The following is a 12,387-nucleotide window of genomic DNA, read 5'->3' on the forward strand; positions in this document are numbered from 1 at the left end:
GATCGGTTGGTAGGACATGTTCTGAGACATCAAGGGATCACCAATTTGGTACTGGAGGGCAGCATGGAGGGTAAAAATCGTAGAGGGAGACCATGAGATGAATACACTAAACAGATTCAGAAGGATGTAGGCTGCAGTAGGTACTGGGAGATGAAGAAGCTTGCACATGATAGAGTAGCATGGAGAGCTGCATCAAACCAGTCTCAGGATTGAAGACCTCAACAACAAGAACATACGAGATTGGAAAAATAGAGAATTGTGAAGGTGGTTCGATGAACCCTCTGCCAGGCACTTGAATGTGATTTGCAGAGTATCCATGTAGATGTAGATGTAGATGTAGAACTGACTGCAGACCCATTTATCCTGTTTTTTGGTACTCGTGCTAGTAAGAGGGATAAAATTCCAAATCTTGCGCTTTGCTTCGTACTGGTGCTCGTTTCATCGGCCCTGAAACCACAAAGTGACAATTTCGGACCTTCGACACAATTTCCCATTAGAGAGATGGCGCACTGTTGACCTGATTTCCCGTGTAGGCATTCCTGCTTCCTGTGCGACGTTATTACTCGAATCCCCAGACCCGGGAAGGTAGCGCACAATGAACTTGAACGGATTCTGCAGTGCAGTTTGGTAGGAGCTAGGCAGCTTATGTTCTTCTTTACTAATGTGGTACACTTGCGAACGCAAGTAACACTGCTGCTCTTCTGCAGTGCAACAAACGGACACGACAGTAAGTGTTCCCTCGGCACTTGAAAGCTTTTCGCAGGTGAGCTTGACAACCCGACAACGGGTGACGCGTTGGCGCGGTATTTTATCACCGCCCGTGTACGATGCCGCGCATGCGCACTGCCGGCGAGCGCTCGCGCACCACCAGGTGGGAGCCCACGAGCCGCGGAGTGGTTCTCCGCCTCGCCGCCACTGCACACGGTTTGCCGCCGTGCCGCAGCCACCGATCGGCTCCCGTGTGTCAGTAACTCTGCCTCCTCTCCAGCTCGGCATTTTAGTGAATCTCTACTGGCAGTAAGTAGCGGCTCCTCCCTGGTTTCTTCATTAGTTGTCTGTAGGACGCGCGGTTTAAAGGCTGAAGGCCTGCCGAAGGCATCGCTGAACCTAGCGCGCAGCTGGGACGCTCCTTACGCTAGTGAGTTGACAGTGGTAATTAAATCTAGAACCAAAAGCATCTTCCCGGAAAGAGCAGAAGTTTCGCTGATCGGATATAATACCTGAGCGTCACTATCGACTCCTGTATGAGCTGTTTTAGTTATGTGCAAGCCTAAGGACAAAACTCCACAGCTTGGCGGAGAGATTTCGTCAGAATCACTGTAATTTCGTTCGTGTTCTGTTGCACAATAACAAGTGAGGTACCAGCTAAGTTTATTTGCAGAATTGTTTCGTTACAAGCCTTTTCTAACGAGATGTGTAGCGTAGATTTCGTTCAAACATAGAAATAGGAATACTATGTCATAAAATTCGTCGTTTTGGCCTGTTTGCATACAACAGAACGAGGCGTACACAACGTTAGTGCAGGTATACCAGCTGTACCGGTATGAAATGAGGGTTTTTTGTGAAAATGAAACACTAATTTTTAATTGAAAAGTAAAAACATTTTATTCAAAGTACTGATCATTGCTTTCTATACATTTTGACAACCTTTCTGGCAATTTGTAGACACCACGCCAATAGAAATGTTCGTCTTTTGAAGCAAACCAATCAGACACCCAATTTTCGACTTCTTCGTAGGAATCGAAGTGTTCCTCAGCCAATGAGTGTCCAATTGATCAAAAGAAATGGTAGTCGGAAGGGGCCAAGTCTGGTCAATAAGGCGGATGGGGTAGCAGCTCCCAGTCAAGTGTTTTGATTGTATCCAGAACCAGTTTTGCTTTGTGTGCAGGTGCATTGTTGTGTAAAAAATTACTTTGTCATGTCTTCTGGCCCATTCTGGTCTTTTTTCGATCAATGCATAGTTCAAACTGATCGTTTGTTGTCTGTAGCGATTGGTATTCACAGTTTCACCGGGTTTTAGAAGCTCATGATACACCACACCTTTCTGATCCCATCAAACACAGAGCATTGTCTTCTTGCCGAATCGATCTAGTTTTGCAGTCTATGTTGATGGTTTCCCGGATTAACCCATGATTTTTCCCGCTTAGGGTTCTTAAAATAAATCCATTTTTCATCGCCAGTAACAATTCGATGCAAAATTGTCTTCGAAGCAAAATTTGACAAATGGTTTTTCGGTTTTCCATCTGTCAATTCATGTGGCACCCATTTTCCACACATTTGGATCTTTCCCATAGCTTTCAAACGGTCAAAAATTGTTTGTTGTGCAACATTTAGCAGTGCTGATATTTGCTTCTGACTCAAAGTATCATCTTCATCCAATATTGCTTGCAATTCGGCGTCTTCGGACTTTTTTGGTGGTCTTCCACGTTCTTCATTTCTTACATCAAAATCATTATTTCTGAACAGTTGAAACCATCTTTTGCTTGTTGCTTCTGATAGAGCATAATCACCGTATGCCTCGACAAGCATTCGATGCGACTCTGCAGCACTTTTTTTCAAATGAAAACAAAAAATTAATGCTTTCCGCAAATCATCACTTTCTGGTACAAAATTCGACATTGTTAACACGATGAAAACATATGATGTTCTTTGTTCCATGACTTGATGTATACTAAATACCTTTGACAGTTGTCACACCAACCAAACAAAAAAAAATTAAGGCTCGTTCACAACAAATGTTACCTTTCGACGCATTTGTATCTTAACGCTCATTTCATACCGGTACAACTGATATAATAAGCCTGGTTCTTATTTTCTAGCAGTTAAGAAATAGGTGGCTATATGTAAGCGTAACTGTACTCCACTTTATGATGGTCCTTGACGTGGGCGTCCAGTAATAGCATGAAAAAACAAAGATATCACGTGTAGAATATGGTACCAGACCACTGGCAACCGAATGTATTTTAGTTAATGCCATAAGCATGTCACACAAATAAGTAGAGTAAATTTTACGAGGATAATGCATTACGACGTGCAAAGACGAAAAGCCAAAACGTCTCTGTAAGCCAGAAGACGTTACATACTTCTCAAGTAAAGATTTTAAATGTGACTGTTTTAATGTCAGATAGAATACGCAATGAAAATGCACAGGACTGCAGGTATGCTACACGACTTACGATAATTCTTGTTATTAACACTCCAAAATTAATTCTTCAAGCGGTATGGTAAACATTGAAAATTGTAGATATTTCAGCATCGGTGGTTCCTCAGCCGCAACGCACTTGAGCTGTCACTGGGACTGCCAAATGATGATGGAGCAAAGTCTCAGAAACGCGAAATAAAAAACAAAAAGTTTCGTGACAGGTAAAACAATAAAAAAAGGGCGTCTGTTTGATCAAATAGACGAAAACGCACGCGAGAGTAAAACTGGATAACAAAACAAATAAAATAATCCTTCGACAGGAAAGCATACCTGCCCACAACGGTATTTTGTTAGTTGTAAACACAGTATTTTGAAAAATAATTGATACACCCTCCTATTGACTAGATTTTTACCAAAGAAATATCACCAAACAACCGTACGTTTTGAGTTTATTTTATTTACAGAACCAATTTCGGCATCTCATTAATGACACCTGTGCACTCCATGCATAGACAATCAGATATATCGATACTTGCATTTCTAGAGCCATCAGTATCTCCATTTCGTTAGTTCGTTTTTGGAGTGTTTACGTCGAAGATTTGATAACAAGAACAGCAGCAGCAACAGCAAACCGTTGTTATCAAGACTTCGAAGTAAACTCTTCAAGCATGAATTAATGAAATCCAGATACTGATGGCTCCAGTTATGCAGCTGCCGATGTATCTGTGTATACATGCCGAAAATGGTCGTCTAAATAAAATAACTTCTCAAAACATACGGCTGTTCGACGATTTTTGTTTGGTAGATATTTGACCGGACGCTGCCCCGTGTCCACGATGGATCAACTGATGTTCACTAGATGTTCCACGCTCTGACTTCCATCTACATCTACATCTACATCTACATTTATACTCCGCAAGCCACCTAACGGTGTGTGGCAGAGGGCACTTAACATGCCACTGTCATTACCTCCCTTTCCTGTTCCAGTCGCGTACGGTTCGCGGGAAGAACGACTACCGGAAAGCCTCCGTGCGCGCTCTAATCTCTCTAATTTTACATTCGTGATCTCCTCGGGGGGTATAAGGAGGGAGAAGCAATATATTCGACACCTCATCCAGAAACGCACCCTCTCGAAACCTGGACAGCAAGCTACACCGCGATGCAGAGCGCCTCTCTTCCAGAGTCTGCCACTTGAGTTTATTAAACATCTCCGTAACGCTATCACGCTTACCAAATAACCCTGTGACGAAACGCGCCGCTCTTCTTTGGATCTTCTCTATCTCCTCCGTCAACCCGATCTGGTAAAGATCCCACACTGATGAGCAATACTCAAGTATAGGTCGAACGAGTGTTTTGTAAGCCACCTCCTTTGTTGATGGACTACATTTTCTAAGGACTATCCCAATGAATCTCAACCTGGTACCCGCCTTACCAACAATTAATTTTATATGATCATTCCACTTCAAATCGTTCCGCACGCATACTCCCAGATATTTTACAGAAGTAACTGCTACCACTGTTTGTTCCGCTATCAAACAATAAAGAATCCTTCTTTCTATGTATTCGCAATACATTTGATTTGTCACTCCCTGCACCAAGTGCCTATCCACTGCAGAACTTCCTGCATTTCGCTACAATTTTCTAATGCTGCAACTTCTCTGTATACTACAGCACCATCCGTGAAAAGCCGCATGGAACTTCGACACTATCTACTAGGTCGTTTATATATATTGTGAAAAGCAATGGTCCCATAACACTCCCCTGTGGCACGCCAGAGGTTACTTTAACATCTGTAGACGTCTCTCCATTGATAACAACATGCTGTGTTCCGTTTGCTAAAAACTCTTCAATCCAGCCACACAGCTGGTCTGATATTCCGTAGGCTCTTACTTTGTTTATCAGGCGACAGTGCGGAACTGTATCGAACGCCTTCCGGAAGTCAAGGAAAATAGCATCTACCTCCCAGCGGAGGTTCGAGTCCTCCCTTGGGCATGGGTGTGTGTGTTTGTCCTTAGTATTATTTAGGTTAAGTAGTGTGTAAGCTTTGGGACTGATGACCTTAGCAGTTAAGTCCTATAAGATTTCACACACATTTGAACATTTTGAGAATGGTCGTCTAAATAAAATAGCTTCTCAAAACATACGTCTGTTTGGCGATTTTTCTTTGGTAGATATTTGACCGGACGCTGCCCCGTGTCCACGATGGATCTACAGATATTCACTAGATGTTCCACGCTCTGACTTCCATTTCTCCTGATCGAATCAAATGTATACGGCAGTCGTGCCCGAAGGTTTTTTTGTAATTTCCATATATGGACTTCAGTAATAGAATCTGTTGAGAGGAAAGTCTTTGTAGTTCGTTGACCAAAAAGGAAACAATGTAGCTAAACAGTGCATGTTAAGCAGAGTAACATTTCTTTTTTACTATTAAAAACAGTCTTGATCACGATTTATTTACCAAGTTGACCGGTTTCGACCACTACTGTGGTCATCTTCAGACCATTGAGTAGGAGTATGCTCGATTTACGAGGTTTAAATAAAAAGTACTACCACCATCTTCATGGGAATATTTTAATAAATCAAACGCAGAAATAATCCTTTGAATGTGATCTTTAATTGCCAATACTCATTTTTCTACATAATCACCAGCCAATTGGATACATTTCTGCCAACGATGGCTCATGGCTCAATGGCCTGAAGATGACCACAGTAGTGGTCGAAACCGGTCACCTTGATAAATAAATCGTGATCAAGACTGTTTTTAATAGTAAATATTTGTAAGACATTGATCACTGCCTCTCCCATAACGTATTCAAAAGTAAGTAACATTTCTGCCTGGCCGCATAGGTTTTATCACTGAGCTCGCATACGTACTTTGCGCAAGTCCGACGTCGACCTTGCGTTTATCTGCGATACTTGACAGGCCGCGCAGCCACGAGTGGGCCACTAAGCGAGGCGGCGCTGCCCTGCACAGGTGCCCCCCCAGCCGCCAGCCGCCAGCCGCCGTTCGTGGCGCTCCGGCGACTCGCGCGCCGGCCGTGGTCCTCCCCATTGTTGCGCCGGCAGAGAGGCGGGCCGCATGCCGCGCATGCGCGCTCACTGGCAGCCGCTGTCGCAGGCGGGCCTGGTGCTGCCGCCGCTGCGCGACACGGGCGCGCGATCGACCAGCTGGCAGTCGATGCGGGGGCGTCCCGGGCGCTGGTGCGCGCTGCTCGCGGCCGCCGCGGCGGCCCTGCTGCTGCTCCAGGCCGCGCTCGTCGACCAGAGGGCCGGCGGCGGCGCAGACACCGCCCTCCGAGACGACGAGCCTCCCTTCGGCGGTCCCCAGCAGGTAGGTGCGGCGCCGCTTCCTTGCCGCCCGCTGCACGCCAGCGCGTTGATGGGTGCGACCCACGTGGGGGCGCGCGAGTGCCGCTGGTGCATAACTGACCTTCTCCAACTTCATTCTGTAATCCGGAAGACGGTGTCCTTAAGGTACATCCCACTTCAAAAAATAGTCAGATAACGAAATCAGGTGTACACAATGTATTTTGAAAAAGATTTTTTATTTTAAAGATGGAACACTATAAGTTTTACTGCGACAGTTATCAATATTTATTGTAACTACAAATTACTGTAACCATTCACAACTTATTTCCACTACGCGTGTCGGAGTGTTAAACCTCCATCATCGGGTGGTTGTTTGTCAATAAACCTGGTATGTATGAGTTCTGGATATCCTGTGGCATTTTTTGATGACAAAAGTTATGAATAGTGTATTGTTCTTTTCTTCTTCTTTGCCACTAGACAGTGCTAAAGTTTACCGAGAACTCGTACTTGCAATACGTAGAGGAACACGTCGTACTAATACACATCCTCACGATGATCGAAGTTTAACCATCCGAAACGCATAGCGGAAATGAAAGTGCATTGTAACTTTTTACAGTAATTTGTAGTTATAGTCGATACTTGTCATTGGAAAGTGTCTTCATCGCACTTAGTGGATTTATGACAGTTACCCTGTTCCAAATCTAATGAGTCATCAGAACTAAGAGCCACAAACGACAGAGTGCAAAATTACTGCTAAAGTCCTGGAGATATTAAAATGTAGCTTCTTATTACGAAAGTAACTGGTTTTCCCTTTAACACGCATTAAATATCCATCGGTGCCATGCCTATGCCATCTAACACAGTATGCGTCGTGTGTATGAACTTCACTCCTACATCATCGCAGGTTTATTTTAAGCTGTAGGGATTGCTGAAGTAGTTAAACTCGTAATAAGTGGCATTGCTGCCATATTATATGACATACGTGCTACATCGATATGCACTAAACGCTTCTGGAAATGGCTCACTCAGGCCAAAATCCGGTAACAAATAACGAAATAGTGATTTTTGATGCTTCTAAAGAAAGATTTTTTTTATTTTAACATTGCGCTAGTGATAGGAACTGGCTCAAAACACCCTGTCTTTTTTAGTTTTGCTTGACACAAGAAGACAAACACATACGACAATTAGAACATTTTCACGTAAATTAGCACGTAACGGAAGTCTATACAATAATTCTATCAAACACTGCACGTGAATAATTGTGTAGTGGTAAAGGCATAGTCTTAATAGGCAAGAACAACAAAACATTATATTGCTTTTGCAGATCTTGTTATTCACAAGTCGCCTTTGCTTATGTCCGCAATCTCAACTGCTTTGAGAGAGTTGTTAAGTTTATCAAGACAGTACTCGATTCAGTGCGTAATGTAGAGATACAGCCTATTTGAGAAGGAACGATGTTCAGATTCGGGGACGTCTGGATCAACGAACGAAGTCGCACAGGAACTGCAGCTTGTCAGACAACGACGCAACTGCGGCCGCAGTTGCCGTAGACTTTTAATTCTCCCTCTCTCTCTCTTCCGCTATTGTCTTCTACGTGTGTGTGTGTGTGTGTGTGTGTGTGTGTGTGTGTGTGTGTGTCTGTTTGCTCTTCCCGAGTCTCGCAATTCTGGCGCTGTTAAGTCGGGCAGCGTCTCGTGACGTCCTCCCTGTGGACACGCGTGACCGTGGACGTCATTACGTCATGAAGCCAGGCGCTCTCTCACGCCCGCCTTGGGCTGATTAACGTCCATTAGACCCGCAAGTTGCTGTGTTGCGTAAGAAGCATTTGGTCTCGCAGAATTTTTACTTATAGATCATCAAAGAACAAAACATTCATAAAAAAAAGTAATTACTTTTTCGTCATATTTTCGTTACCTCAGTTGTACATCCAATTTTTGCGACAAAGCCACAACAAGCCCATACAGGCCGCTGTCAGCCGCATAACGTTGCTGCTACGTACTACCAGGTGTAGAAGTGTGAAACCGGAATTTAGTTGCGATAATTACTCGTCTGTTGTTTGAAACTGATAAACAATATTTTATTCAAAATAATCTCCATTGCTATTTATACATTTCTCCCACCTCTCCGGCAGGCTATGAACACCACGCCAAAAACAAAAAAAACAAAAAAACAAAAAAAACAGTTCTTCTTTTTGAAGCGAACCAGTCAGCCAGTCCTTTCCGTACATTTTCATACGAATTGAAGCGTTGCCCAGAGAGAGCGTGTCCCAGTGATGCAAATAGATGATAATCGGGCGGAGCCAAGTCTGCAGAATAAGACTCGATTGTTTCCCTGACCCGTTTTGCTGTGTGTGATGGGGCGTTATAGTGGAGCAACCTGACTTTGTGTGTGCCGGCCGGTGTGGCCGTGCGGTTCTAGGCGGTTCAGTCTGTAACCGCGTGACCGCCACGGTCGCAGGTTCGAATCCTGCCTCGGGCATGGATGTGTGTGATGTCCTTAGGTTAGTTAGGTTTAAGTAGTTCTACGTTCTATGGGACTGATGACCACAGATGTTAAGTCCCATAGTGCTCAGAGCCATTTGAACCAACCTGACTTTGTGTTGCCTTTTTCCATATTCCGGTCATTTTTCAAGTATGCTCGATTTACGAGGTTTAAATAAAAAGTACTACCACCACCTTCATGGGAATATTTTAATAAATCAAACGAAGAAATAATCCTTTGAATGTGATCTTTAATTGCCAATACTCATTTTTCTACATAATCACCAGTCAATTGGATACATTTCTGCCAACGATGAACAAGTTTTCTGAAGCCATCACGGATTCAAGTCGACACTCTGTTTCCGCAATCAGTCTCACAGTTCTGTCAACGAATTCATCAGAATTATAATGAGGTCCCCTGCAGGTCGTCTTTCATTATCAGGAACAGATGGAAGTCAGATGGTGCCAAATCTGGACTGTATGGAGGATGCCGTACGGTGGTGAGATTCAGTCTGTGAAGTTCTGCTGTGGTTACACGTGAAGTTAGTGGTTTGCCATTGTCATGCTGCAGGAAAACATTTCCATTTCCCTTTTCCTTTGGGACCCTTGTTAGCCGTCGTTTCAGAGTTCACAGCGTTGTGGTGTAACGCTCTGAATTTATTGTTGTTCCACGATCAAGGAAATCAACATATGCGTCCCAGAACACTGTGGCCATGATTTTCCAGCTGAGGGCTGCGTCTTGATTTTCTTTTTCTGAGGAGAGTCTTTGTGTCGATATTCCATAGACTGACGCTTCGTCTCCAGGTCGTAATGGTGTACCCATGTTTCATCTCCTGTCACAATTGAATGGAGAAAGGCCTCACCTTGATTCTCGTAACGCGAGAAGAGTTTCCGGCAAATTTCAAGTCTGTGCGCCTTCATTTCAGGAGTCAGCATATGGGTTACCCATCGTGCACGGATCTTCCGATAGGCAAGCAAAGCAATAATGTGACCCATTCGTTCTTGTGAAATACCGCTTGTGCTCGCAATTTCTCTATGAGTGATACGACGATTGTCCTGAATCAATCTGTCAACATTGTTCTTGTTAAACTCGGTTGCTGTCACAGGACGTCCAACTCTTTGTTTGTCACGCAGGTCAGATGTTCCCGCCTCAACATCTGTAAACACACTCGCCCAACAACGCATTGTACTCACATCAACACAATCACAATAGACTGACGTTTCGTCTCTGACGAATCTCCTTTGGGATGACACATTCTGCTGTCAAGAATTCAGTGACTGGACGTTGCTTAAATCGCATCAACCGACCGTATGCGCAGGGTTCCATACTTAACACTGCAACAACAGAACCGTTCAACGTTAAGGCTTCCCGCCAACTGGAGCTGTAGAGAAGAGGCTACGGAACAAGCCAAAACCTATCGGATGTCAATGCCGCCAACTGTTGAAGAGTTACGAAGGTGGAGGCGTTACTTTTCAGTCAACCACCCTAAATCGATCATATACTGTTGGTAGTCAAGGGTGTTAACGGTTTCACCAGGTTTTAGCAGCTCATGATAGATGACACCCTTCTGATCCCAACGAACACTGAACATTGTCGCCGGCCGCGGTGGTCTAGCGGTTCTAGGCGCTCAGTCCGGAACCGCGCGACTGCTACGGTCGCAGGTTCGAATCCTGCCTCGGGCACAGATGTGTGTGATGTCCTTAGGTTAGTTAGGTTTAAGTAGTTCTAAGTTCTAGGGGACTGATGACCACAGATGTTAAGTCCCATAGTGCTCAGAGCCATTTGAACCATTTTTTAACATTGTCTTCTTTCCAAAGCGATTTTGTCTTGCAGCGGATGTCGATGGTTTGCCTGGATTCACTCGTGATTTACGACACGTAGGATAATCAAAATATATCCATTTTTCATCACCTGTCACTATTAGATGGAGAAACGACTTTCTTTTGTATCTGGCGAGCAGCATTTCACAAACGGTATTTCGATTCTCTTGCTGTCTTTCATTTAGTTCATGCGGAACCCCTTTTCCCACTTTCTGCATCTTTCCCATAGCTTTCAACCGAATAGAAACGGTCTTCTGCGTCACACTGAATTGTTCCACGAGTTCCTGTTGGATCTAAGTATCATCTTCATCCAATAAGGCCTGCACTTCGTTGTCTTCGAACTTTTTCGGCGGTTTCCAGCGCTCGTCGTTGCTCACGTCGAAATCACCACTTTTGAATGTTTTGGACCACTCGAAACACTGTATTTTCCCAAAAGTATGTTCGCTGAAAGCTTCGACAAGCATTCTATGCGATTCTGCGGCAGTTTTCTTCAAATGATAACAGAAAACCAATGCTGTCCGCAAATCGTAGTTCGTAGGCACAAAACTCGACATGGTTACGGGTTGGTAACAAATACCGATGTATGGAACTTGGGTTACTGTGTGTTGACATTCGTCGACAGCCGTTACAGGAAGCAGGGCAGTACACTGACGACTAGCACCATCTATAGGGAAACTACGGTTTCATACTTCTACATCTGGTACATCACGATGGTTGAAAAAGCGTAAATCGAGAAATGCACATCATTTGCTTGTCGCTAGCAACTCTAATTTGTCTTGAATTTTTGTAAACCGCACAAGAAAATAGGATGCCAGGGAACACGACTCTAATAGAAAAAGTTACTTTCAGACTATTACTTCCCGTCAGCAATACTCACAAAGCCAGGCAGACTGTTACGCAATGTAGTTAGTCACTGAAAGATGTCATACACTGTCAGTGACATAAAATAAACAGCCAGGTGAAAAATAATGTTGACCTTCCGATAACTATTTTTTACGTCTTCAACAAATATACACAAACATTCACACTTTTCTGAGTTAGCAACAAACGAAGACTTCAAGAAACCTCTTTGACACGAAAGGTAGTCCTACATTCGAATAATTCTGATATTCTTTTCCTCTGATTTATCTATATAAAAAATCTTTTGTGAATACACTTAGTTCACATATTCCTAAGAATTTCGGCCGGACAGTATTGTAATAGAAAAAACTGATGACGATAGTTTTCAGACCGTCGAAGTGGTTCACCCGATGTTTGCTCTATCTCATCTCTGTTCTATTTTAGACCTTCGAGTACTGGCTATGGAAGGAATCTCGCTCGAAACGGAGTAGGATTACGGTTTAATGTCTCGTTGACGACGGAGTCATTTGAGATAGAGCAGAAGTGCAGATTGAGAAGAGGGTGGTGAAGCTTAAACCACGGAAAACCTTAACCTAGATGGCCGGGAGGCCATTTAAACCACCGTTCTTCCAAGTGTAAGTTAGATCTCTTAAGGATGATCAGGAAATTTACCCATACCTTAAACAACAGCCTTGCTCTAAGAAACTATATAAACATAATGAGTTATCTCCTCTACACCAACCGACATGGATTCCGAAAACATCAATGAAAGGAAAGCCAACTTGCGATTTTCTC

General features: G+C 43.8%; 1 protein-coding gene across 1 annotated transcript in view; it reads left to right on the forward strand.

The window, feature by feature from the left end:
- The first annotated feature begins 827 nt into the window (after positions 1-827).
- The window catches only part of LOC124616250 (carbohydrate sulfotransferase 11-like), a 338,922-nt gene continuing 327,362 nt past the window's right edge, over positions 828-12,387 (forward strand). Inside the window, exons 1-2 of the mRNA XM_047144554.1 lie at positions 828-959; positions 6,117-6,473. Of these exons, the coding sequence (XP_047000510.1) occupies positions 828-959; positions 6,117-6,473 (489 nt within the window). The remainder of the gene's footprint in view (positions 960-6,116; positions 6,474-12,387) is intronic.

This window comes from Schistocerca americana, chromosome 5 (assembly GCF_021461395.2).
Source record: "Schistocerca americana isolate TAMUIC-IGC-003095 chromosome 5, iqSchAmer2.1, whole genome shotgun sequence".
Lineage (NCBI taxonomy): Eukaryota > Metazoa > Arthropoda > Insecta > Orthoptera > Acrididae > Schistocerca > Schistocerca americana.